Raw genomic sequence first — 26,045 nt, 5'->3', positions numbered from 1 at the left:
TCATTTCACTTCATCAAGTTAAAATTTTCTTGGACCTTAATGACTTCCAAGTATTGCCAACCTCTATTGAGATCCCCCAGAAAGACAAAATGACCCTTGTTGCTTAGACCTATTTAAACATCAAGGAAAGGTGTCTAATGATGCCTTGCATTTTAACCATTCTTCCTGTTGCCTTGAGAATTAAATTTACGAGAATTCAGAAGATGTTAGACTATGAATGTTATACATAAAATGGAAAAAAATAACAACAGTTGTCCTTGCAAATTTTCTTTTTTTTTGTTTTGTTTCTGAAAATTCCAACATACTTCTAGAAGAGCTAAATTTTGGTGTTTAAATGAGAAGCCTCAAAATTCTTTAAGAACAAGGTTGAAGGAGTAAAGTTCTGCTATTAGGATTTCTAATAACTGGTTTTATGAAACTGCTTTAGTTTGAGCTGTATCTAAAAGTGTCATTATGATGTCTCACATGATTTATTCCATGATGCTCTTTACTTTGCTCCACCTGTCTTTTCTTTGTACTATATTTGGTAAGGGAGCAAGAATGGGGTGATGTGTTTGTCTTAAATAATGTACATTTTGGCATGAAGCAGTGAATCCTTCTTTTTCCTTCTCCTTCATTAATGGGCAGTACTTTTGACTAAAAGTCTGAAGAGAACAGTTTAATCATTGTTAGAAAATGGGACCAGTTGTCCAAAATGCAACTTTTCCTATTTTTGATATTATATAATTCTATTGGAAATATGTTAACAGCTTTTCACTGGGTAGGAAAAAATAAGTTTTACTGCCAGAACTCCTATTAAATTTCTTTTTTCCTGTCTCTTCTAAAGGTAAGAGAGAAGCAAAAGTAGTAAGAAAATGCTGGGATCAGAACGAGGTGTCGTGGAAGAATGGCTGTCAGAATTCAAGGTGAGCTGAGAAGGTGAATGATAGCTATACCATTGGCTTTATGCCACAGAACATTGATTTTTTTTTTTTTTTTCAAATATCCAATAATTAACATTTTAAATATCTAATACTTGATCTTTCAACTACTTACAATGCATAAAGCATGCAAAGATCTATGTGAATGGGTCAGCTAGTACATAATATACAATGCATAGTTCTAATAGTAGTTTATTATTGTAGAGCAGAACACTGCTATAGCAATGTGTTTTTTTTAAAGTATATATTTCTGTGTAGATCAAGCTGATAGAATTTAACTAACAGCTGGATAACACTGCCCAAATTTCTAATTGATCAACTTCTATATTTTTAAAAAATTAGTAGAGTTGTTTAGAGTTTAAAAAAATATTAAAGAAAAATGTTTGGCTGTTTTTTTTCCCTATGGTCTGCATAAAAATGACTGTTTTCTCTTGAAGAATCTGAAGTATTTTACATGTTGATAATTATGCTGAGTGAAATACAGGATAATGCATAAACAAGAAAACTGGATTTCATGATTGCTATGAATGAAATTAATCTGTTATATAAATTAAGAATTAGTAATTTCTCACATCACTGATGATACACACTAAGTCATTACATGCTGTTGTTGGAAACTTGTTGAGGGGCCAAGGATGCAAAATCCACAGATGTGGTTGCTTGGTGGGACTCCAGTCGGTCCATGCTCATTCTAGATTATCCACACGTTTTATGTAGTTTGACTTGATTTGATAAAGACTTTGAAAAGTGCCTGTTAAATACAGACTATCAAGAAAGAGAGTCCTCATATCAAGCTGGAGCAAATGATTTTATGAAAAAAAAATCTGAAACTGCTTTTAGATTTAACCATGAAAGTTGATATGTGCCCCTAAATGCTATTCATGTGGAGAAGGACTTGTACTGAATGAACTAGGTTACGAGTCTGAAAATTTTCTGAACTTCAGGAACTTTTCTTGATGTTGGGATAAGACTGAATTCTTCTGTGGAGATCTTTAATACTTGGAAGCATTGATTTATCAGGGTACCACTTTTTTTCTTTTTTTTTTTTCTTTAGGCATTACCTGAAACACAAATTTCCAGCTATGCAGCTACATTGCACCGAAAAAAACCACTGGTACCAGCTCTTTATAAGGTCATTCAAGACCCAAATAATGAGGTAGGAGACTTCAAAAAAGATTATTGTTCACATTCCTATATCTTCCACCTCTACAACTAAAACTAGAGTAACTGAGATGTGGAGATGGAAAGGAAGATTCTTCTTTTTAATTTGACCTAACGTGGGTATCATCCCTCTTTTTACTTTCATGTTTTTTGACAGTTACTTTAATGCCTTTCTGATAAGACATAACCTCGTCTGCTCCCAAAAATACAGTTTATGCTGTCTGCTAGATTTTACTTGCCACAGCTGACTGTTACACTTGATTTGGCATGAGGCAGGGTTTTTTTGTTGTTGGTTTTTTTCCTCCCAGAAAACACGTTTCAGTTGTAACAGAAAAAAAATAGGCCTAACAGTGAAACCCAATATGACCAATGTGCTTCCTACTTGGTGACTTATTACAGTGGAAGATGGAATCAATTTATTAAGTCCTGTTAAAATAACCGGATCTTCTTTTGCTCATACTAGTATAATGTTTGTGTTATTTGGTTTACACTGCTGTAAACAAGAACAGAACCAGGACCCCAAAATATAAATATACACAATGAAAACTTAACTTACCCTTGTACATAATTCATTTTGCAAATGACGTTAAACTGAGCTTTCTATTCCATTGGCTTCTGCTATGAGCATTTCTGGGAAAGTATGTGAAATACAACTTCTGAATAAATTGTGCAAGCATACCATTCTCTGCTGTGTAAACTGTTTTAGATAAAATGCTTCAAAATATTTGATTTATCATCTGTGATCTCTTGTATATTTATAAATTAAATGGCAAGTGTATACAGCAGGGAAGTTCTTTATTTGCCTAAGCACAGCTCAGCTGCTTTTGGAAGCTGAATGCCTGACTGAGCTTAAAGGAGATTGCATAATGCTCATGCAATAAAAAAAAAAAAAAAAAGCTTCATAGCTGTCAACTTTATTTCAGTGTTACAAATAACTTGTATAGTGACCTTATTCTTTGTACTGAAGCTACAGTTATTTTTTCTCCAACCTGAAGCCACCATTGCTGTTGTTGTCTTTTAGTATGTATGTATTCGTGTGTGTGTATACTTCTGAAAATGTAAAAGCTTCCCTTTGCTTTGAGAATAAGCATTTCATTTATTGTTTTTTTATATGATGCAAAGAACCAGATTTGCAAAAAGACTATCTTCTTAAGGGTGTGACAGTAATCTTACATTATTGCCTACTGATGCTTGTCAAATACTACTCTTTGGAATTGCTGTTACTGTTTGGGCTTGATTCTGGTATCAGTTATAAGATAAGTGATGCCAGAATCAGAGATGACTAACTTCAGGTTCTGCTTGTTAAGACAGTATTTCCTTGTTGCACTTCTTCCAAACTTATTTGCATGTGAGGAGTATAACCACAGTTAATTAATTACTTTGCATAATTCTGTGGTAATATTTGGCTCTAAGTGAGTTTTTTTTTAAAATATGCCTTATAGGACATTATTTGCTAGAAGGATAACTGTTTGCTTATGAAGATAAAACTTATGTGGTAGACTATTATAAAATGTACTTCTGGATCTTAAACTTGATGGACAAGTGTTTTTTTTAGTACAACTGATAAAGTTGACCTAAAACTTCCTGAAAGGGGCGAACTGTTTAGGGCAAACGTGAATTTTTCTAGAATCCCATAATTCTATCTTGGAAAGACCAGGATTAATAATTTAACATAGAACCAGCATGTTTAGGAACCAAAACAACCAACCAAGGTGCTTCTCTTTTTTTGACAGCTGTCTGACAATTTGAGAGCTATCAAATGAAGGCAAGCATAATGTCAAGTTAAATACAACTGTTAATATTTTCCTTTTAGGAAATTCCCTGACTTTTTTTAATATGGAGAAGATAATGACTGGAACAGAAAGTTACATAAAGAGTAGAGAGTGATCTTGCTCATAAACAGCTTATTTGACTAAATAATTTATTGATTTTTGCATAATATTTGAATTTTAAAATAAAGTGCTTTTGAAGTATTTTTAGGTAGTTTTATAATTTTTGGAGTTGGTTTATGGTGGTAGACATAAATACTCTACGGATTTTAAGTTAATGCTGTACTGAAATTTAAACATTGAATATTCATGTGGGGCTATTTAGGTTTAACTTGGAAAGCTCAGCCTTGAAACAAAATGAGATCACCTTTGCAATGCCAAGCACTTCCCAGACCCAGTACTCGTCAAATAATAACTCATTTCACCCATTATGTTATAGTTGAGACTAAAATGAGCACATTATTTTCTACCACGATTGAATTCTTCAACAAGGCAAGCATTTCCAATCTTTGTCACGCATTTTATAATATATTAAACTTCAAAGTATGGCTCTTAAGATATGGCAAACTTGTAAAATAAGCCAAACTAAAGCTATTCATCAGCTTCCTTAACATGTGACTAGTCTGCACCTCTGTGAGGTGTAACAATGAAGTCTGCAAATTATATCATTGTCACTTACTATATATTTAAGCCAGTAAAAATTTCATTTGTAGTTGTTTGTTATGCTAATTGCTGTTTATGCTAGTAGGAAAGCTCTTTTAATAAAAGTTTTTAGTTTGTCAGAGAAGAGATATGGTTATAAGAGACTTTTTTACTTTGGATTTTTTGGCTGACTGCTGTGCTACGCAGTTTCCTTTGACTTTGGACTGAAAGATCTTTGGAATTAAAAAAGCATGTGCCAGTCACGTGTATACCCACTACTAGTGACAAAAGCTCCATTTCCTCTGTTTGTCCAGTGTCTTCTCAGTATTTATATTCAGAGAATTAATTGGAAGAGGCTGGTTCTCTGAAAAGCCAGACAACTAGGATGCAGGGAAAACATTTGTTCTTTCTTACAGCATCAAGTTTTGACTTTCCCGGTGGGAGACAATCATACTATACTTTGATAGGAAAAACTTGGGTGTTCGTGCCTTTGAAAATCATTTGTGTTATAGTGTCTTTGTGATGGCAGCTTATTCTTGTGGACTTAAAGCTCTGAACACACCAAAAGTGCTATAGTAGTTGCTATAAACAACCTTCAGGTTTTCACCTAATTAATTTGCAGTTGTTAAACCTTTTGCACAACTAATATGACAACTACTAGAAATGAGTATTTACATGCTTGCAGCACCAGTGACTGGATATTGCTTGTATCTTTCTAGGGAGCATGGTTTCACTTAAAAGACTAATTTATAAAATTTTAATTTGAAGGAAAGTAGAATAAACTCAGTAACTGCTCTGGTTGAGTCTCATCTGACTTTAAAGTAAATAATTCTTTTCCACTGTTTTTAATGGGACTTGCATTAGACTGGCTAATTTCAAATAGGAAACAGTTTTGGGCTGCTGTCATCTCTAATCTAATAGAAGTACTATTTATAGCTATGCTGCTGTATGTGTCTGTTTTCTGATAATATTTGTTTAGCTTTTCTTGCACCTGTTATCTCCTTGCAGATATGCTTGTATTTATTTTTTCCAGAGATTTCTTCTTTTTCTTCTTTACTCTAGCTTCTTGTTCATATTTTATTTTCAAAAAAACCTACAAATTTATTCAGTGATCTCTGAATTACTTATTAACCACTTTTTTTTATTTGAACATCTGAAATGTGCTAGGCCTTTCATAAAACAAGGATACAGTTCTGTCTCTGAGGATTTGAACATTTACTGTAACAGATGATTTTAATAATTAGCATCACTTTTAGATAGGAGTTTCTACTAAGTAAATATTAATTAAGAAGAAATGTATTTATGTATCTTTTGAACATAAAGTGCTATGTATGTATGAAATACTGTAATAAATACACTAGATAAAATAATACATGCTCAACTTGATAGAGAAAACCCTAGCATTGTTTTATTAAAGTGATTGCAATAGAAGCTTTATGGGCTTCTAATTTAATTTGTATCCCAGAACAAATATTAAGTGGTGAGGTGTTTTACATATATGGCTTGTAAAAATCTGCGTGCTCCAAATGACTGGACTTCTCTCATTCCTCATCAATGTTGTCAGTGGCGGCTTTCTTCCCTCCCTCTCTCGTGGAGTCTCTCTCTGTGTTGTAAAAACAGGCTTTTAGCTTAGAGTAACTAGGCTGTCAATCAGAAACCTTGTTATACAAGGTACTTATATCAGAGCCTTGTATAAGAAGAGATTTATCTGATAGCAAAGTTTTATTTTATGTAGATGTCACGTTATGGCTTATGTAATCAGTGGTTTAAAAACGGTATGCTTCATTGACCAGAATACTCTGTGTTAGAAATGAAACTAATGTGTTCACCCTTTCTTGGGTGATTATCTCTCAAGGCAGCTATCTTGATAGAAAATTCTGTCAAATTTATGTTTTGTGTTTGTGATATACCAGAGTAAAATATCCAATTCTAACTGTGTGTATGTGAGTTTGTACAGTTGTACAGATTTATGGCACTGCACATTTATCAAACATTCAAACTAATCACTTGTAGAAATGTCTGTCCCTCTGCTGGTAGCAAGGGACTGTTTCAAAGCTTTTTAAGAGGCTGGATGGTTCACAACAAACCACAGAAGTACATCTTCATGCAGCATAGCACAAGAGTGATGGTGAATTCTATAGGAAATTCTGGGTACTAAGATTTTGATGAATGTACAAATTAACGAAAGAAGAATGCATCAAAGTCTGTCAAAGGTACTGCTAATGCTCTGCAAGTCCTAAGCTGCATATCCCTGGGAGTGGGAGCGTGTACTGAAAGAGTAGTCATATATGCCTTATCTGATCTTCTGCTCTGGGTATTTCTTATTTATGCCTTTTTGTCTCACCAGTACAGCTGCTATTGTGTTGGTCAAATGTAGGGTTTCTATTGCTCTAAAAAAAAATGGTACGTAGAATTTAATGTTTAATATTATCGTGTATGTATATGAGAGCTGCCTAAAGCATGTACAGATAGAAAGAAGATTTATTTGAGATTCTGGCCTGTATTTTCTGACTCTAACTCTTCTATATGAATATAGGCGCTTTAGGTTACATGGATGCTTCCATCTTTTTGGACTTGAATCCCATGAGTATTTTCCTTAGGTCAGATCATCCTATTTCTTAGAATGTAATACTAGATACTGGTCATAGACCTTATCAAAATTCCTCTCAGAGTTGGGTGGGGTTTTTGTTTTGGTAGTTTTTGACTTTGGTATTAAAAACTTGATTAGTCATGGGAAAGGGGGAGACAGTTTGACGTGTTGTTTTTTGTTGTTGTTGTTGTTGTTTCCCCTGTTGATTAACAGTTCTGTGGATGCATCTTAACTATTGGTTTGGCATTGTAGACTCTTAAAATGGCAGGGTTTTTCTTGTGCTTATCACTGGCTTGATAAGAGCCTTTTTTGATTCTTGTACTGAAACCTGAAGGGCAGCTCAAGATGGAAAAATCAGTTTGCATTGTAACAAACAAATGCACGCTTGTTGGGTTGGAGACTAAAAAGCTGTAGGTAAGAAATTAATTCATGTTTTTGTCAACAGACTTGTCGTTAGCAGCTAATCTTTAACCTTTCTACTTTTATAAACCTTATAACTGCACCATTAAAGTTTTATGGTGCACATAGTCCAAGCCAGGTGTCTGTCGCAGGCCTTAAATTAGTACCTGTATGCAAAATAAATCTCATACTGACAGCCCTAGAGAATAATGTTCTCAAAGCACAAGACAGTAGTGGCTGTAGTAAGTCCGTATTTCCTGATACAGCATACCAGTGCCCCTCAGGTCTGTCCTTACAGATCTCATTAAAAGGAATGCAGATATTATTTTGGTTTATTCAGTTATTTGCCATCAAGTAATGTCATTTTTGCTGGCTGCAGTGGCTATATACTATAGCCCCTATATTTGCTATTTCATTCTCCCTTATTAGAGAAGCCTAACAGTAATTCATTAGCCTTTTTGCCTTTCCGCAGCTCCTGGAGCCTGTTTGCCACCAGCTCTTTGAACTTTATCGTAGTTCTGAAGTTCGGCTCAAGAGATTCACACTGCAATTTTTGCCAGAGTTGATCTGGGTATATCTGCGTCTTACTGCCAGCAGGGATAGGCAGAGTAATGGTTGCATCGAAGCATTACTGCTTGGCATTTACAACTTGGTAAGTGAGATGAGTGGGAATGGCTGAGGAAAGCTTTGATCTGAGGTTTTGCATCACTGACTACTAGCAATAAAGTAAATTATTGGAACAACATATTTAAAATTATAATACTTTCGCATGAAAGCATATTTAATCTGGAGAAAAGCATAATGTAATGAAGGTTTAGTAAGAACATGTTTGCAAAAATATTTTTTATAGTAATCTTTTTAGTAATCTTTTTGAGACAAACATTTTAACTAAAAAGGATCATCTCATGGGCTTTCTTGAACTGTAATATAGTTGTGTTTGTAAGGAAATTAAGTAGTCATCCTTAATGTTGAAAAATACAACTTTCTATGGAGATGATTGTCAGGCCAATATGCTTGGTCAATCTTTGTGTCATTTCCTTCACCCGCCTCCCCCTCCTTACTTTGAATATGTCTTTTTAAGGGTAATTTGAAGCTGAAACCACTCTGCATGCTAGAACTTAAATACATGCATGTGTATATTTGAGGGAGATAGTTGCCTTGAGTGGAACTGTGATTTTAAGAATATATAAATGTAGATTATTAAGTTTGGCTGCTGGATGTAAAAGTAGTTTTTTTATATCCTTACCTTAGCCTGGAAATGTTTACTCTTGTTATGTTATGAGGCTGTTTGATAAATTTAGCAATACTGCCAAGATAGGCAATCTCTAATGGGAATTTCTGTGTTCTAGGACTTTATGATACTGAAACATTGCCCTTCTTTCTACTATCAGAGTAAACCCCTCCTTTAAACTGTGTATTATGTTTCTATACATGATGAGACACAGAACAGTCAAACTGTGGTTCTTAAAAGAAAAAAAAAATTTAAAAAAAAAAATCTTGTTATGTGTCTATAGACCAGCTCTAACAACTGGAAGATCCAGTTATTTTGGATTTATTCTGATAGAAAATAAACATTGGAAACTGCTTGTTGATTATTGGTACTGTTTGCTGGATTGAAGTAGCATGCTTATCTTTGTTGACCATTTTCTCATAAAGGTCCTTTTGCAGTTCCTTTGAAAGTCATGTTGATGATTCATATTTTTAGATGACAATAATTTCTTCATTCTCTCCAGAGAAGAAAGAGGCCTCAAAATGGACAGTGGCTCCCACTATTTTTTTTCTTTAAGTTGTTGATATTTTTCTGTACATATACTGAGACTGAAGGAGTGAAGTTATTTTCTCAATACTTAGAAAGTGAAAGACAAGGATAAATCTTTTGCATTCTTCCAAGTTCTATCAACTGTCCTCCCATTGTGATCCTTAAAGCCTACTACAAGTACTGTGCTACCTTGAACTAAGTTTTCACATAAACTGGAATAACTAGAGCTCATTGTTTGGAAATTTGCTGTAGAAGGCGGGATTTTAGACTCCTTTTTGGTATAGTCCTATGTTATTGCTCTTAGTATATTTGCTTTAAAAACTGCTGCATTTGCTTATGTAGCAGCTTAGCAACTATGAAATCTGACCAGTTTGAAAGCCTTTTGAGAAAACATTCTGTGTATTTCTTACTGATAGAATGCCTGAAGAAACTTTGCCAGTCCCCTTGATTTCACCGTTTCTCTGTGGTGCATTTATTATGAAGTACTGCCCATTGTCAGCAAGTGACTCATCAGCCCTTATACGTCTGTATCTTTTGGGCTTTAAGTTTAACCTTGCTCCACTATGCAATTCTATTACAAATAAATGTTATAATGTAAAGGTGGGCTAGAAAAGCTTTTTATTCTGTTCTGTTTTTGATGAAGTCACACTGATCAAGGAGCCAATGCTGTTTTTTTAAGTGTTGCAGACTGATTCTGCAAAACAGTCTGTGATAGAGGTCTTTCCCACTTCTTAAATATGTATATAAAGTTGCTGATACTCTGTAAATGCACAGAGACCTTGGGGTGTTAATGGTCTTATCAGATCAGGACATCTAACTTCTTATTTGTTAAATGTCTTCTAAGAGTTGAAAATTATTCCAAGTCCTATCTCCTTACTTCTGTTTGGGTTTTGGTTTTGTTTTTTAATGCAGGAAATTGCTGACAAAGATGGAAACAACAAAGTTTTATCTTTCACCATCCCTTCGTTATCTAAACCCTCAATATATCATGAGGTAAGAGACCTGCTGTGGTAAATCAGAATTGGATCTACTAGAGTATTGAAAACTGGATCCATTTGATGCAACGGGCCATTTTTTAGATGTATCTTGTTGCAGTCAGTTTTCAATGTCAGTAGCTTGCAATTACTGTAATGGAATTTAATAGCATTAGTAGAAGAAAGGGAATGTAAATGTTGAAAAACCTTTGCTGACAGTGCCCATTTTGAATGGAGGTTAGCTGTGTTGTAGTTGCAACTGTGGTTTTTTTGCCTCTTATGTGTTAGTATATAAGTAGCCTTCCTTCTTCTAACTCCTCCTTAATACAGTTTGAACTTGGAATCATATTTTTGTTTCTCTACTGTTGCTGTACAAAAAGTCTATGCAATTAGGACAAACTTACTATAAATGGATATGTAAGAATCAAAGTTGAAAATTGTTCTCACCTGCTCTGTTGCTTGTAAGTGTGGAAGCTGTTTATAATAATGAAATTAGGTAATGGTTTTAGATTTACTGTATTCTGGAATAATCTTCATTTTTACAGATCACAAGACAAGTTTGTATTTTGGCTTGGGTGATTAGGAGTTTTAATGCTTTCGGGGACCTTTTACTTATGACTTAATTTCTCCCCCCTCCTTCCTTCCTCCTCCCCACCTACTTCTAGCCCTCTACTATTGGATCCATGGCTTTAACTGAAGGAGCTCTATGTCAGCATGATCTCATCAGGGTAGTTTACAGTGATCTTCATCCTCAAAGAGAAACCTTCACAGCACAGAACCGGTAGGTGGATGTATTCTAACATTAGAGGTGCTTCACTCGGCAGACAACGAGTCCTTAAACTTTAAGACTGAATACGTTGTGTGTTCAGTCCTTTCTCAGCATTAAGTGCTTGGAAATTACCAAGATTGTTCTCTAGGTTTATCTTGAGGTATAGTATTTTTGTTGTTTGTTCCAAATTTGAATGTTCTTCTACTAGTTAATTTAGAAGAGTAGCTTCTCTGTCATTTCTGTGTCTGTCAGGAATATCTTTGGGTTTATGTCTGTCAACTCAAATTTTCCTGGAAGTTCAACAAAATTCAGCTTTGGGTCTGAGGCTGTGACTGCTTTTTCCACAGGAAAAGGGGAATGGAGCTGAGTGGGTAGACAGAACTAGGGATGAGAGAAATTGCCCTGCTGTGTTCTAGTGACTGCCAACTTTACCTGTGTCTAAAGCTAGTTCTGGGAAAACCGATAAAATAATTTTGAATGCATTGCAGACTCGTCTACTTCTATAACTTTGTCCAGTTCTATAACTTTGTGCAAATATTATGCCATATGCAATTTCTTCCATAGTTCCTGTGTATGCTAATGGCTTTCAGTAATAATAATTTTAAGTGTTCAATACTGAACCTTTAATAGCCTGTTTCAAGTTAGTGAATTAGAATTAAAGAGGATTTAAGGATTTGTGTGTTTACTTCTGACACTTTTTCCTTTGGGGTATTTTTTGAGACTGAGTTGTAGAATTTTTGTGTTAACTTCTGATGAAATATTAAGAATTTAAACTATACAAGGTTTTGTTCTTGTCTCTTTTCAGGTTTGAGGTGCTGAGCTTTCTTATGCTGTGCTACAATTCTGCTATTGTCTATATGCCTGCCTCTTCCTACCAATCACTTTGTAGGATGGGTTCCAGGTGAGACACTTGCCTTTGAAATAGTCTTTCAGGGTGCATCTAGACTTCTAAATATTATTCCAGCAAAAGGAATTTACTTGTTGTGTTTAATAACTTAAAATATTTAACTCTTGGTCAGTCTTGCAACTTAATTGGAAATTTGAAGCTGTGCTTGCATACAGATAAAACACATGGATTATCTTACTACTGCATGGGCTTTCATTCTAGTTATGTAACTTTCTAGTTATTTGGAAAGAAAAAGCAATTTGGGGGGGAAATTAGTTGACGCTACTCAGACTGATTTGCATTTTTTGGATTTAAATATCTTTCAGTCATTTTTCAGTGTGGTCAGTTTAAAAATCCTGTGAGGAATACCACCAGTTTCCTCTACTTCCACATATTAATGTCTTGCTTCTGAGGATGGTTTATGTGAAGTGCTTGCACAATGTTCTGGGTTTTCGTGGTTTGTTTGGGTTTTTCTTCAGTTTGGTATGGGTGGGTTGGGTTTTTTGGTTTTTTTTTTTTCCCCTTTCTTTTTTTCCCCCTGATAATAACATCCCAGTTTCTGGAGAATTCAGTACTGTGATTTCTCAAACTCTTACACATGCCCTCTGTATAACCTTCTACTTGAATAGTCTTAGAAGCATCTGGTTGGTAAAAATCCTTGCTTTTTGTTCTGAAAAAATCTCAAGTATATCTGATATTCCCATATGTCTGTTTTTACCAGCTTTTTTGTCTAAAATGAGATAAATTCTCTCTCCTGCTACCCCCAAACAGAGGAACCTCTGTAAATGTTTTTTGATTTAGCTTGCTTGCTTCAGCACAATGCTGCCATGAAAGAAAAGCATTACATGCAATTCAGCTATGCAGCAAAGAAGGATCAGACTAGCTTCTAATAACATATATTCTGTAGTAACGCACACGTGCAGTTAAGATTATGGCCTGTTTTCTTTCCTGTGATTTCTGATGGGAATGGGTTAATTCTTGGTATGCTTCTGTCACCTTCACTTGAGTTGTGGCTATGCTAAATTTGCTGAATATGTTGAATTTTCCTGCATCCGGAAATTAGATCCTTTCTTTGGGTGGAGAAGAGAGACAACATTTTATAGGCTAGGGATTTTTTCATTGTTTTTGAAACAGTGCAGCAGTTATTATATATTAGTGGCCATGTGTTGCTTTCATGATGAAGATTCAGATATTAAATATATAAATAAATTATTCAGTTTTACAGACACTCGGTGCTATGCAGTATATGGGAAGGCAGGTACTTTTTCAAGGGTCAGAAGTATTTTTTTTAGAAGGCAGCTGAGAGCAATTCTCAAGAATACAGTATCTGTGTTACCCAAATTTAGGTAAAAGGTGATTGCATGCTGTCATCATACATTAGATGGGAGGTGACGTATTTCTTTTCTATAACAATGAAATGTTTCCTTTAAAGAAAGTTGGTTTCGGTTACTGAATTTTGGGGAGAGTCTCCTACTTGGTGGCTGGCAGTAGAGAATATCTTGCTACCCTCATTCTTCAGAAGCTGGTTATGATTTGAAGAAAACAGATGGAGTTAATGGCTATATGGGAATAATACTGGATTATCAGCAAGCCACATCCCAAGGCACTGTTATAAAACTACTTTAATGGTTGGGAGAGCAACATAAGAATGTTATATGTTGTGTACTTAGATTTTGAAAAATAAATTTAAAAAATTAACTAAAATGGCTGTGATGTAAAGATATTTGTAGTCTTTGTGGAATTAACATTTTGTTACAATGGTGTGTTTTTGCAGGCTGTGTGTGAGTGGATTTCCACGGCAGCATGAGAAACGCTGGAAGGAACACTGTGGTAGAGTGGTGTTAGACCCTGACTTCATGGTGCAGCTGCTCACAGGTGTCTATTATGCCATGTAAGTGGATGTTTTTTTTTTTATATAAAGAGAAATGTTTGGGTTTACATGAATTGAACTAAAAATATAAATGCTATTGCTTTATGATTGAAAAAAATAGTTAAACTCATAACACAAGTTTATAACTTGATTAGGGTATTTCCCATTACTTGCTCGCTCAGCTAACAGATAATTTGAAAATGTCTTTGTCAGCATTGAATTAGGTGGCCAGCAATAGGTGCTGAAGAGAGTTAGGCTTCTGGCTTCATCTTTTCCCAAGTTTCCACTACCACCAGATACCTTCTGTTCACAAGCGTAATGAGCTTGGATGCCAAGATAACCTGATGAAATGCAGACCTCTTGAATGTCAATAGCTTCTGAGGTAGCAAAAATCCATTTGTGATGGAAATTCAGTTCTGCTAAGTAGCGTTAAACTTTACATCTTGACCCCCTTTTTTTTTTTTTGTATTCTTTAAGTTTGTCCTGATTATGGCATCAACTTTGTCTTGCTTGGAGGCGATAGGGTGCAGCTTTTTTGTTACACCAACAAGATAAAAAAATGCTTTGCGTATACTTTTTAAAAGAAGCGAAGGGGCTGGAGTGTACATAAGCAGAGGTGAAGAGCTGGATTTGGGCAGAAAAAAGACAAGTTTGAGTTCATAAGATATGAAAGATAAATATCTTTCTTTACTTTTTAGATATAATGGTCAGTGGGATCTTGGCCAGGAGGTATTAGAGGACATAATTTACAGAGCACAGCTTGAACTCTACTCACAGCCTCTGCTGGTAAGAAACAATCTATTGCAATGTACGGGCTTGGTTAACAGGAGTATAGATGTGTTTCCAAAGTTGACTGGTAATGAAAGCATTTGTGGCCACTTACTGCACTCCCAAATGCAAGTGGTTATTAACAGTTGGTGTTTTCAACATAGCTTTTTATACTATGCTTTTTCTACTTGAGTATTAAGCTAGGGTGTTGGGTTCTCCTAGGACTCATTGATGCTGAAAGCTAGGATTTTCTAAAGTATTACAGTTGGATCAAAATGTTTATGTTGTTTTGGCATAAGCTACTGCTGAGTGATTTAAAGAAGCTTAAAAGAATGATTATATGTCATAGGACATTGGTTGCAAAAAAGGTGTTTTCTTTGCTTCTAGACCTTCAGTGGGGCTCAGAACATGCTGTGTGGTTTAACTGATAACACAGTGGAAAAAGCAACAACAGGATAGAGCTGGAAGTGAAAAGGAGCTTCATCTCCAGACTCAATGTCAGATTTTGATTGATCAAAGTCAGTCAGGTCTTAATCTTTACCTTCTTTGGAGGAGCAGCAATAGAATGGAATTAATTCTGATTAAGGATGAGGAGGTTGACAGAGAGAAAGGAAGAATGGAGGGATTTTCTTTTTTGTCAGGTATAGGAATGAGGATCAAAATAAGAGGGAAAATGAAGGAGAATAAAGTAAAATAGACTACTGTCTCCATTTCTGCATCAGACTAAAGGCTAGAAGCCTTTAGTGCTCCTCTGAACTAACAGCAGTAAAATTTTACTGCTTTTTACATAATTGAGAAGGCAGTGGATTGGGACAAATCTTTTTGTGTGGCAATCTGAGATCCCTCTCCTCTGCAATAAATTACGTAAAATTCTCTTGATTAATTAATACTGGCTGTAAAATTTATCTACAGGCTTTCTGACACTGCTGCATTTTAAATGCTTGGTATCCATTGAATTATTATAATAGTTGGTTCCTTTTGGAAATGACTCATCGCTCCATCAGATTGAAAGTTTTAAATTAAATATTGAACCTGCTGAATTGGGCCACCCTATCAAACCACTACATTTAAAAGGTGTGTAGGAGGATCTGGAACTTGATGATATGACAATTTTCAGTCCTTATTGTTCATTTTTAATCAGTTTGTCCCTAAAGATTACTTCTAATTGTTCTAATCTTCTAGAATGTCTTTGGGTTTTTCCAAAGCTACAATTGCCTCTGCATCCCATTTGTCTGGTGTCAGTAATGTCATGACATCACCAATTTTTCCCCTTTCCCCACCTGTCAGGTTTTTCATGCATATGTGTTCAGGCACATCTGTGGGGTTTTCTTCTTAATATTCTGATCATTGCCTTGATTCCTATCTTGCTTTACTGCAATTTTTTTAAAAGCAGCTTTAAGAAATTGTCAGTTTTATTAAAAAATGACCTGCATGTCCTTGTCCTCACGCTGTATGTTCAAGTGACTTGACTTTTTCCAAGGTTGGAGTCCTTTCACCTCATTGCATTCTCCAGGAGATGTATATAATTTAGCAGCATTATAAAATTTTGTATTTTAAACTTAAAACTACTGGCACCAAATAAAATATCATCTGTGTAGCATCCTAGATAAGTTTCAAGTTCAGCATCTGCCTAGGATTACCTAACAGCAGCAAATTCTTTGAAGTCCATTTAATATTCAGGCAAACCCCCAAGTTAGGATTGTTTTTAGATATCTGTACATAAGCTACATGTATAATTATGGGAATGCCATCAGTCATCATTACAATGAGAAACATCACGGTCCCTGTATTTGGGTATGTCTCTTGGAGAAATATTTTTGACAGTATAGCAGATCCATGCTCTTATTTAAATAGGTTGATATTGCCTGTGGACTTTAAAAAACAAAACAAAACAAAAAAACCAACCAAACAAAAAACCAACAAAAACCCCAAAACCCCCCTGAAGTAGAAGCATCAGAAAGCTATGTAATACCTGTAATGTTGATGCAGTGGTCTTTCACTGTTATCCAGAGACTGCTCTGGAAAGGGCAGGAAATAATGCAAGGGGAAAGCTTTTTCTGGGAAAAGAAAAGTATCTCTGGACCTGGGGAGTAGCTCAGTTCCAGTCAGTCAGTCTTTTCCTCTGAACAAAGAGTTCTGCACTTGTTTCGGACAAATCCCTGTCTTCAGTGCAGAGATGCACAGGAAGCATGGATCAGCAAGTCCCTATTGTGACAGCATCATTACCCAGTGTATTTTGTTGATGGTACTTACTGCTTTTGTTGGATGTTCTTTTTGTTAGACCTCCTTTCTGGTAGGCAAGAGTGGATGTCTGGCCTTAAACCAGCCCTCCTTTGTCATTGATAGTTGAAAACTTGGCTTGCCAAGTCTGAATTATGCTGTTTGTTTTCCTGCCTTTCAGTGCTGGATTAGACATAGTGAGCAAGTTTTTTTGCATCCCAAAGGATCGCAGTTTTGTTTTTTTTCTGTTAGAGGAGGGCTGTGACTCATTCAAACTGGTTGTTCAGGCTGTTTCGAAGTTTTACTGTTGCATTGATTTTTACCTTCATATGGTTCTCCTCAGTCCCCAGAACTACAATTTGTGCTGTTAGAAGGGGTCAGCTGTTAAAAGCTTCAACAAGCAGAAGTGCTCTGTCTGTCACTTTTCTGGTCTTGTTGCAGAAGCTCTTTGCTACTGATTTTTAGATTTTAATCCTGTATACTGAGAAGGGTACCTATTCAAAAGAGGGCACAACTCCAGTGAATAGGAGATGGGAAGGCAAACCATTTATACTGTTGAATTTGACCTGCTTTGGTTCAGAACAGCAGAAATGAGTTTCTGAAGTCTTTAATGTGATCAAGGATAGGGTGAATACAGTTTGTACCATTTCAAGAGGATGGTGTGGAAAAAGGCCTATGTGTAAATAGGAGAGTGGTTCACAAACAAATGTTGACGCTGAGAGAATTAGCTAGCAAAGGGCAATGTTGGACAAGTGGAAGGCAGAATGATAAGCGTTTCTGTGATGGTGCCAATAATCTTTTCTGCTGGTTAAAAGTCAGACAGGAAGGCAGCGGAGAAGATGTTTAGTGGGGAGTTACAGGATCACAACAGCAGCTGGAGATCAGGATATGGCACCCATTCTGGCCCACCAGGAAGTGAAAAGTCTTTGATTTGGTTAATATTCTGTGATCTGTGCTTTACTGTCTGAAACAGTTTCATTTCTTCTCATGATTGCTGGATGGTTTGCCTGTTATAACTTGTAGGAAAGTCACTTTTACTTTATTATAGTGTGAATAAACACCCTTACTTCATGGAGCTTTTATGGCATGCCATATGAATTGATATAGTCTTTTTATCAAACTTTATCTGAGATCTTCACAAGACAAATAATACAAAGTTCTGCCAATAGGGGGTGTTCCAGTGGTTTAGTAGATTTCTCGTAGTTTGTGTTTTGGCAAATGCTAACAAAAGACAACTTAGTTAAGCAGATTTGGTGTGTGTGGGCTTTGGGAGTTGAAGGAATTTGTTGGATGTCCCTTACATTTCCAAGGCCTCAGGCAACCTCAGAATATCAAGACAACATTGATGACATTTAAAAGTGCATTAATTCTGTCACTAGCTTGAGGTGAACATATGAAAATGTTGCTTACAACGTAAAACTAGGAAATGCTTGATTGTAGTAATGTGCTAAACAGTTGATACTACTCTATCAGCTAGCCACAAGTCTTTATACAGTAAACAAAATGCCTGTTCTTAGAAAAATAGCATGGTCTAAAAGGAAGAAAAATGTATGTATGCATTGCCAGAAAAGTGGAGTATCTTGCAAAGATGCATATTCTACATTAGATCTGTATTTCATCTGAGTGGACAGAACAGTCAGCCTTATAGTTTTATCTGTGTCTTAAAATAGGTTATATGTACCTTTGCCGTAAGCTAACAAGTAGACTACATGTTTCTCTTGCCATATAGGGAACTGTTCTCTCAAGTTGCAAAATCAATTTCTTTTGTGATACAAGAGAAAATCCATTAGGAGGCTACATAAAGCTGCTTTTCATAATGTTTCTTGTAAACTGTAGTGGAGAGAATAGCTTGCCCAGATAATGGTGGGAGTTGTTGCTAAGTAGGATTTTGTAGAGATGAGCAAGTTACATTTTCCATAGTTGTTTTATTTTAAGTCTAACTGTTTCTGACCCTCTTTATCTTCTGTCTTCATTAGAGAGGAAGTAAAGAGCATGTAGGAAGTCAGATGTCAGTGAAGCGTAAGAGGTCTATGAATGAAGTTGTGATGTTAAGTTTAAAATGTGTCTAATATTTTTATTGCTGGTTGGTTGTATAAAGTCAATAAGATTTTGGAAAATCAAGGTGTGTTCCCTTTGGGTTTGTTTTTTTGGGGGTGTGGGGTGTTTTGTTTTGGTTTCTTTTTATTTATTTATTTAGATTTTAAATTGCATTTTGTGTGCAGCAACTTTGTTGTTGAACACTGCACATGCCATAGAGACCCAGCTTGCTCTTCAAGAGTTGGTACACGAGTTCACTTTTTGAACAATTTACTTCTAAACTAGGAAATATTAACTGAAAGTTGCTCTTTTTTTTATTTTTTAAAGTAAACCTCTAATCCCACAAAGGCATTTTATGGGAAATTCAAAGAAGCAGTTAAAGCATCAAAGCCAAAAAAGGTCATTTGTTCTCTTCAAAGCTGCAAAACAAAACTTCTGACTTGATAATAGGCTATCACAATAAAAAATTAGATCTAGTAATGATTAATGCATTTTAATGATTTGATGCTCATTGCTTAGGTTGCAATTTTTTTAAAAAATCTTGCAGGTACCTGCAGTCTAATCCCCTTGGTTAGTTTTTGGGGATTTTTTTTTTTTTTTTTTTTTTTTGGCGGGGGTTGGGGGGTGGGGTGGTGGTTATGGGGTACGGGAGGTGGAAACTGGCCCTGTCTCCGCCATGCACAAGGTCATATGCTGTTTGCATTGGCTTGGCTTGTGACCTAGTTTTATGACATTCTTATCATAAAACATAAATGGTATTTTCCTTGTCATTTTGCAGTCTGTTTTGGATGGAGACCTTCCTATGTAGGTTGGTACCTCTGTTAGTACAGGTGGCAAATGTGGAACAAAATAAATTACCTCAAAAAAATGGAGAAAAATCAGCTATATTTTTGGGAATAGGTTTGTGATGAGCTTTTCAACGTAGTTAAAAACTGAATCTTGGGGATGGGATCTGGCATAATTAACAAATCTTGGTTGTTTCCATTTCCGTATCCAGCAAGAGATATAATTTTGCCATTAGTGCAGTCTAGGACAGCAGTAGTATAGCATTTTACTTTTATCTTAGGTTGCAAATGCCATGAAGAACTCACTGCCCTTTGATGCTCCTGATGCATCGCAAGAAGGCCAGAAGGTACTGAAGGTAGAAGTTACTCCAACAGTGCCGAGGATTTCTCGGACTGCTATTACAACAGCTTCTATCCGTCGTCATCGCTGGAGGAGAGAAGGTGAGCTTTCTCTGCCAAGAGCAAATACTGTGGTGTACTGTATTCATCATCATCACTGTAATCTCGCTTCTGAGTTTGAATGTTTGCAGAACAGTTGGTTGGGTTTCGTTTGTTTGTTTTTTTGAGAATTGATACCCCAAAACAACATATAGTATTTTACATCTTCAGAGCACTGCATGAACATGAACATTTGGGGTGTTTTGTTTTTGACTTGGTGATAACCCATGAGGTAGGTGAGAAAATGGAGGAGCTGGAAAATGTTCAGTAAGACTTCTTTTTTTTTTTCTCTCCATGTAACATAGCGTAAATTTGTAGGTGTAGAGTTTGGCTTAGGATTTGAGTTCTTTCTTTAATCCACACTAAAACTCAACTGCCTCCCATCATAAATAGTTCAGGGAATGAATGGTATTATCCTGACCTTGATAGGGTTCCAGCTACCTAAAGCTACTGAAGGCAGTGGGTGAGGGAAAAGCTGAACATCACACTCCTACCATCATATGGCCCAATTTAGAGAGGGGCCATGTCATAAAATATCTTTGGATAGCTTAAAATTAGTCCTTACTTTTCCTCAGTGAGTACTTATGCTGTATGGAAGTGTGCTTGACTGTATGAAGAAAAAAAATAAGTATGTGGTAATATTTACCTTGATATGATGACATCTTCAGTGTAGGCATAGCAGAAAGCTTGCTTTGAAATCACTTTGTCATACTTATAAAGCTTTGTTGCTGCATGTATAAAACATTGATTAAAAAAAGCTGCATAAATGGCTGAAGGAAAAAAGTAGAATAACCTAAAAATAAACTGAGGATAAAAGAATCTGAAAACAAGGATTACATATTTTCCTGTGGTACTCGTTCTTTTTTCTTTTTCCTGTATCATGTGCAAAAGGATTTGATGACCTCTGGTCTTCAGCTGAATGAGGATGTCCAGGACAACAAGTAGCTGTCTTCTGTTTTCAGGACTCTGGGTCATGTTTGTCTTCACTGTAGTTGCCATTATATATTCATTTGCTAGTCTCTAATCTATAGTATAGCCCACCTGTCCCTTTCTGTGGATGTTCTCACAACTTTTAACTAAGCATGGGTAGTGTTTTGTGTTTGTTCCATGTCCACATAAATCTTCTATTTTCCCTGCCTGGGTTGGAATGCCAAGAAAGGAATAGAAAAGCACTAAAATGTTATATGTTGAATCCCAGATGGCTTTGACTTCTCAAACGAGGCTGACTCAAGCATACCTGGCTCACCGATCCAACACGGCTCCACAGACCTAGGGATCAAACGTGAGCAAGAGGGGGAGGTGCTGATGCGCAGGACCCCTGAGCATGGCTTCCCGGAGCCCACCTTGGCAGCAGCCACAACAGAGGGTAGGACAGAGATGAGGAGGCAGAAGTCAGTGAGGCAGTTGCTGGAGGAGGATCCTGGCTCCCTATCCCCAAGCAGAACTTCTTTCCATTCTAGTGTGTGTTTCCGCTATCCCAGGGTGTATTAGCTTCTCTTTGCAATACACGCATCCCCTATATACCTAACATCAGGTCAGGTACTACCTTTTGTTATCATGTGGGCTGGCCTGGGGCTTGCATCTGTGTGGTGAAAGACTGCTTGGCATGGCAAAAAAAAGCAAAAAAAAAAACCCCCAACCAAAACCAGGGGTAATAGCCAAGAGCTTTGGGATTGCTTGGAAACTTTCTATTACTGAGCATGTTTAATCTAACATTCAGAAGGAAAAAATGCACCAGGTGAACATGAATCCAGTTCTGAAAAGTAGACAGTATAGGGTATAAATGGGTTTGGCTACAACTTAGTTACAACAGTGTGTTGTTAGTCTGCAGTTTTTAAATTCCTAAGAACAAAGTTTCCTGTTCCTGTGAAAAGTCAAGCCTATCCAAGATGGATATACAACCGCTGATGTTTTTGTTTGCCAGTCATCCTTTAATTGAAAATTCATATGTGTACAACTCGTTTACATGAATGAGCTGGCTGCTCTGAAGACAAGTACCAAAAAAGCGCTTGTGTTTTCAAGAAGAAATCAGGTTGTCATGTTTCTAAAAACTTAAGAAACTATTATTGCTTTCTTTCTCAGTTATGCTGTCCATGCAAATGCCGTAGGACTTCATGTGTCTGCTCTGCAGCCAAGAATAGCAGATAGAATAGCTGGTAGAAATTTATTTTGTTTAACTTCATCTATTAATTTTTTCATCTTTATGCCATAAAAGATGTGGTTTTGAGTTCTGAATTTGAATCATGATTTCTCCTCAGAGGTGAGAATTAATTTCTTGTAAATTTAGCTAAACATATTTTCAGGTGTTCTCCTATCTTAAGTCTTCTATCTGAACATTCCTTTGGTATTTCCAGCCTCTATAAGCATATCAGTTGATCATAAATGAGATTTATTTGCACATTTGGATATGAGCTACATAGGTTTCAGTTTTGTTCTTCTGGAAACAATAATCTGGAGAATTTGGAGATTTAATGTAGTGTTACCACACAATCCCTACCCTTACTGAGAGTTGCTGTCAAACAGTAATTAAGGCATCATGCTTTTGTAAAAGATAGTCGCATAAAAATATTTACTGCGGATTTATAATCTACTCCTTGGTGCATAGTGAATTTGAGCATGCTCAGTAAATGAGTCCTGTCTTCTCCTAAATTCACCTGTTCACTTGGTCTTACTCCATTTTACTAAACTTTGCATGTGCATGACCTGAAGGATATGGAGAAGTCCTCAGCTGCAGAGAACCTTCTGAGAGAGACAGGAAGTGGGAAAGAAGTTGATAAAGGTGTTGCCTTCTAGTCTTAATTTGTTTCAAGACATCTATATAATTTGGCATGTTCTTGGATAAGGCATCATTCCACATGCTTTACTTCAATAGAAGGATTGAATACCCTTTACGTCTGTAACATTAGCAATGTGTAATTACATGCTTAGGCAAACTGAATTCTGCCAGTTGATAGCATCTGGGAGAAGGCCAAGGAATGGAGTTTGGCTTGATTATCAGTATAGAATTGTGTGTGTATATATAGTGGTCTATTATTTTACTGATGCTGATTTCACAGAAAGTTTCAGCTAGCAAATTCTGTCTTATAAATATAATTTTGATATCAAACAGTATAATGAGAGACTGATCATTTCTAGTGACTTTTCAACCTTCAGGTATGGGAAGGATAAATAGAGTAAAAGTCACTTTAAGAAGCTGTGTAAAACCCCTCCTTCAGATCAGTGTTTTGACCCAGTAAATAGAAGAAGGGAGAAGATTTAAGAATGATTCACTAATGCCTTACAAGGTATTCCACTTCTGGCTGGTAGCAGCTGTGGTTGTATGCACTATTTTGGGTCAGTGGAGAATGGTGTATCTACATCTACAGGATTAATTATGTACAGACATAAATAATGAATTCTTTGGGGACAGACTTTTTCTGATAAGGAACAGTGAGAGTCCTGAATATGCGTTGTAGTACAATTGATATGATTTCTGTCAGGTTGCACTGTCTCTGTCTCTTCTGGCCTTACAGTAGAAGAGTGCTTGGGAGGAGTAGGTGTTTAGTTTTTGTTTTCTTTTTTAATTGCCTTACTAGTCTGTTGCGGGGGGGGGGGAGAAAACTGTGTGACTTCATCCTGTTTTTCCCCCCAGAGTATGTAAGGACTCAAACATTTTTGATTGTTTCTGAGGGCAGTTTTTAGAGGAAAAATAGCATGTAGTGGGAAAAGAATATGTGTTTGCTGAATTACTTCAATCCCACTGAGAACTTCTGTAGGTATATGAATCTGACTAGACAGAAATTCTCTTGCATGTTGTCTTCTCTATCTTCTTCATTTTTGAGCACTGCTGAGCTGCTTGGGCCTCTGTATAGTTGCAGCATCCAAAAGCTTGCAACAACCCCTCTCAGTCTTGTCTTTAAATTCTGTGGATAAAATGCCACTTTTTCAGCGTGACTCTTCGGCTTCGCTGTCCCTGAATAGGAATGTCTGGTTTAGCATCCCATTACTCAGCAATGTTTTAACATGAACTTTGAAGATGACTAATGTTCTTGTAATAATGAAAAGATACCTTCTTGCAAGTTACGCATCTTTCATTTGAATTAGAAGGGCTTGAGAGGGGACTTCAGCTGCTGCTATTGCTGCTTGTAACCAAACACGCTTTCATCCAGCTTTGCATGATTATATAAAGAAACATAAATGTTTGTTTATTGAAAAAGTGCTCTTGCTTTCAGTATGTTCCAGTTATGTCATATTTTTACTAGCATCTTTGATTATGTGTGGGAAGGTTGCGGGGGGGGAATGGAGTTGTGGTGGATTGTGAATAAAATACACCACTGTCTAATGTAAGAAAATACGCTTGTGTCTCAGTAAGAAGATGAAGGCCTAGTTTGTCCAAACAGGATGGGCAGTTGGGGGAAACTATGTATTTTAAATACGGTTGCAGGAAGTTAAAGCAAGTAACGCACCCTTCATTTTAATAATAGCCATTGAAACCTAAGAAGCTTTGTTTTCTAAGGCTAAAGACTTTACCAAGGAAGGAAGACTGCAGTAGCATGAACTGTATTATCCTTCTGCATGTGGGAGACTAAAGAGTGAAACAGAGCTTTATAAAACTACAGAATAATCTCGCATCACATTGTTCTGAGAGAGGCCTGAGAATGGTCTGATTTAGAGATGGCTAAACATCTTTTGTAAGCTGATACATAGTAATGGTAATTCCAAGGCAAAGTTTCCTGAAAAGAAGTAAGTTTAAAACAGAATAATAAAACCTCCTGTAAAGTTTTCTTTTTGCTTTACACTTCAGAAATGTGAAGTTGGATCAGGCTATATTCCTGCTATGCAGAGGCAGCAACAACACTGAAAGCTTTGTGTCTGTTTTGCTTGCCATAATGTAAAATATTCCTTAGTGCTTTGCTAACAATCAGCATGAAAGGATGAGCTTTCACTCAAATGTTAGAATCTCTTAGATCCTTGCCACCACTTTTTCCCCATTCCACAAAAGAGATTTAAACATGTTTGCTTGGTGGCAAGCTGGGTTGAACAAACTGCCAGTAGAGCAGTACAGTGGCTAGCTGGGACAGGTCTGTAGGCTTTGCAGATTTCTTGCAAATAATCAGGTTCCACAGCTTTTATAAAGAAAAGCAAAATTCTTACAGCCTGAATGTCTCCTTTTTTTGTTAACATGGCTAAACTTCATAGCTTTTTCCCAATGAAACAAGATATATGGAGCAAAAACTCAAGCTCCATTTTCAGTTTTGAAATTTGAATGCTGTTCAGTTTTCTACTGGAACAGTAACTCTTCTTTTGAGTACTTGGAGCTTAGAAGAAGGACTGGAATAAGATCTAAAAAGAAAAAAAGGTCTTTGTGTGCAGCTCTAATCGTATTATAGGCCTGAAAACAAGGATTTAAGAAATAAGTTTGTCAGGCTTTTTTTTTCTTCTTTGAGATTCCAGTCAAAAGCACAATGCCTCTTCTACAATATGAAGGGTTTCAGAGGTTAAATTTCTCTTAATACAAGGGTTGGTTTTTTTTTCTCTGAAAAATTTAGATGCTGAGATAAAAGCAAATATGGTAGAAATACCTAGATAGGATTGCTGGAAATGCAGGAGGGATTGAGCTCTGGAGGAGAGAGAACTAGGAATTAGGTTAATTTCCAACAAAGTATAGTTGCATTGTTTGAAGTGCCAGCTACACACAGCAGAAGCCTTCTACCTCTGTTGAAGCATTGTGATTGCTGGCCTAGGAAGTAGCCTAATTATGAAGCTTGCTGAGCACTTGCCAGAACTTATTCTGACTGGAAGAGATCCTGAACATGCTTACATCTTGCCTCAAAATAGGATAAAAATAGTCTGAAAGGTGCTTTTTCTTTCCTTCCCCCCCCCCCCCCCCCCCCGACATTTAGCAGAAGAATGGGCACCAGTATCTGCAGACAGAACTAAAACAAGTTAACCAAATGGGGCCTAATTCTTGTTTATAGGCAAAGTTTGGGAGGTATTCTGACTGATAAAAGTGATGTAGAGGAAGGGCAAATCAAGCTCAGGGAGTGTCTACTGGTAGATTCCATTATTCTGCTAAATA

At 36.4% G+C, this 26,045-nt stretch overlaps 1 protein-coding gene across 12 annotated transcripts in view; it reads left to right on the top strand.

The window, feature by feature from the left end:
- The window catches only part of HYCC2 (hyccin PI4KA lipid kinase complex subunit 2), a 59,833-nt gene that overhangs the window by 25,567 nt on the left and 8,221 nt on the right, over positions 1-26,045 (top strand). For 11 of the 12 annotated variants that reach the window (XM_075028100.1, XM_075028109.1, XM_075028104.1 and 8 more), the window contains 10 exons: positions 827-905; positions 1,975-2,076; positions 7,954-8,133; positions 10,153-10,233; positions 10,880-10,995; positions 11,789-11,884; positions 13,644-13,760; positions 14,438-14,525; positions 19,831-19,990; positions 21,186-21,353. In XM_075028100.1, coding sequence (XP_074884201.1) covers positions 855-905; positions 1,975-2,076; positions 7,954-8,133; positions 10,153-10,233; positions 10,880-10,995; positions 11,789-11,884; positions 13,644-13,760; positions 14,438-14,525; positions 19,831-19,990; positions 21,186-21,353 — 1,159 coding nt within the window. In that variant the 5' untranslated portion in view covers positions 827-854. The remainder of the gene's footprint in view (positions 1-826; positions 906-1,974; positions 2,077-7,953; positions 8,134-10,152; positions 10,234-10,879; positions 10,996-11,788; positions 11,885-13,643; positions 13,761-14,437; positions 14,526-19,830; positions 19,991-21,185; positions 21,354-26,045) is intronic. The other variant, XM_075028111.1, reaches the window with a different exon arrangement.

Source organism: Buteo buteo, chromosome 5, assembly GCF_964188355.1.
Source record: "Buteo buteo chromosome 5, bButBut1.hap1.1, whole genome shotgun sequence".
NCBI classification, from domain to species: domain Eukaryota; kingdom Metazoa; phylum Chordata; class Aves; order Accipitriformes; family Accipitridae; genus Buteo; species Buteo buteo.
This window is presented reverse-complemented; position numbering and strand designations above follow the sequence as displayed.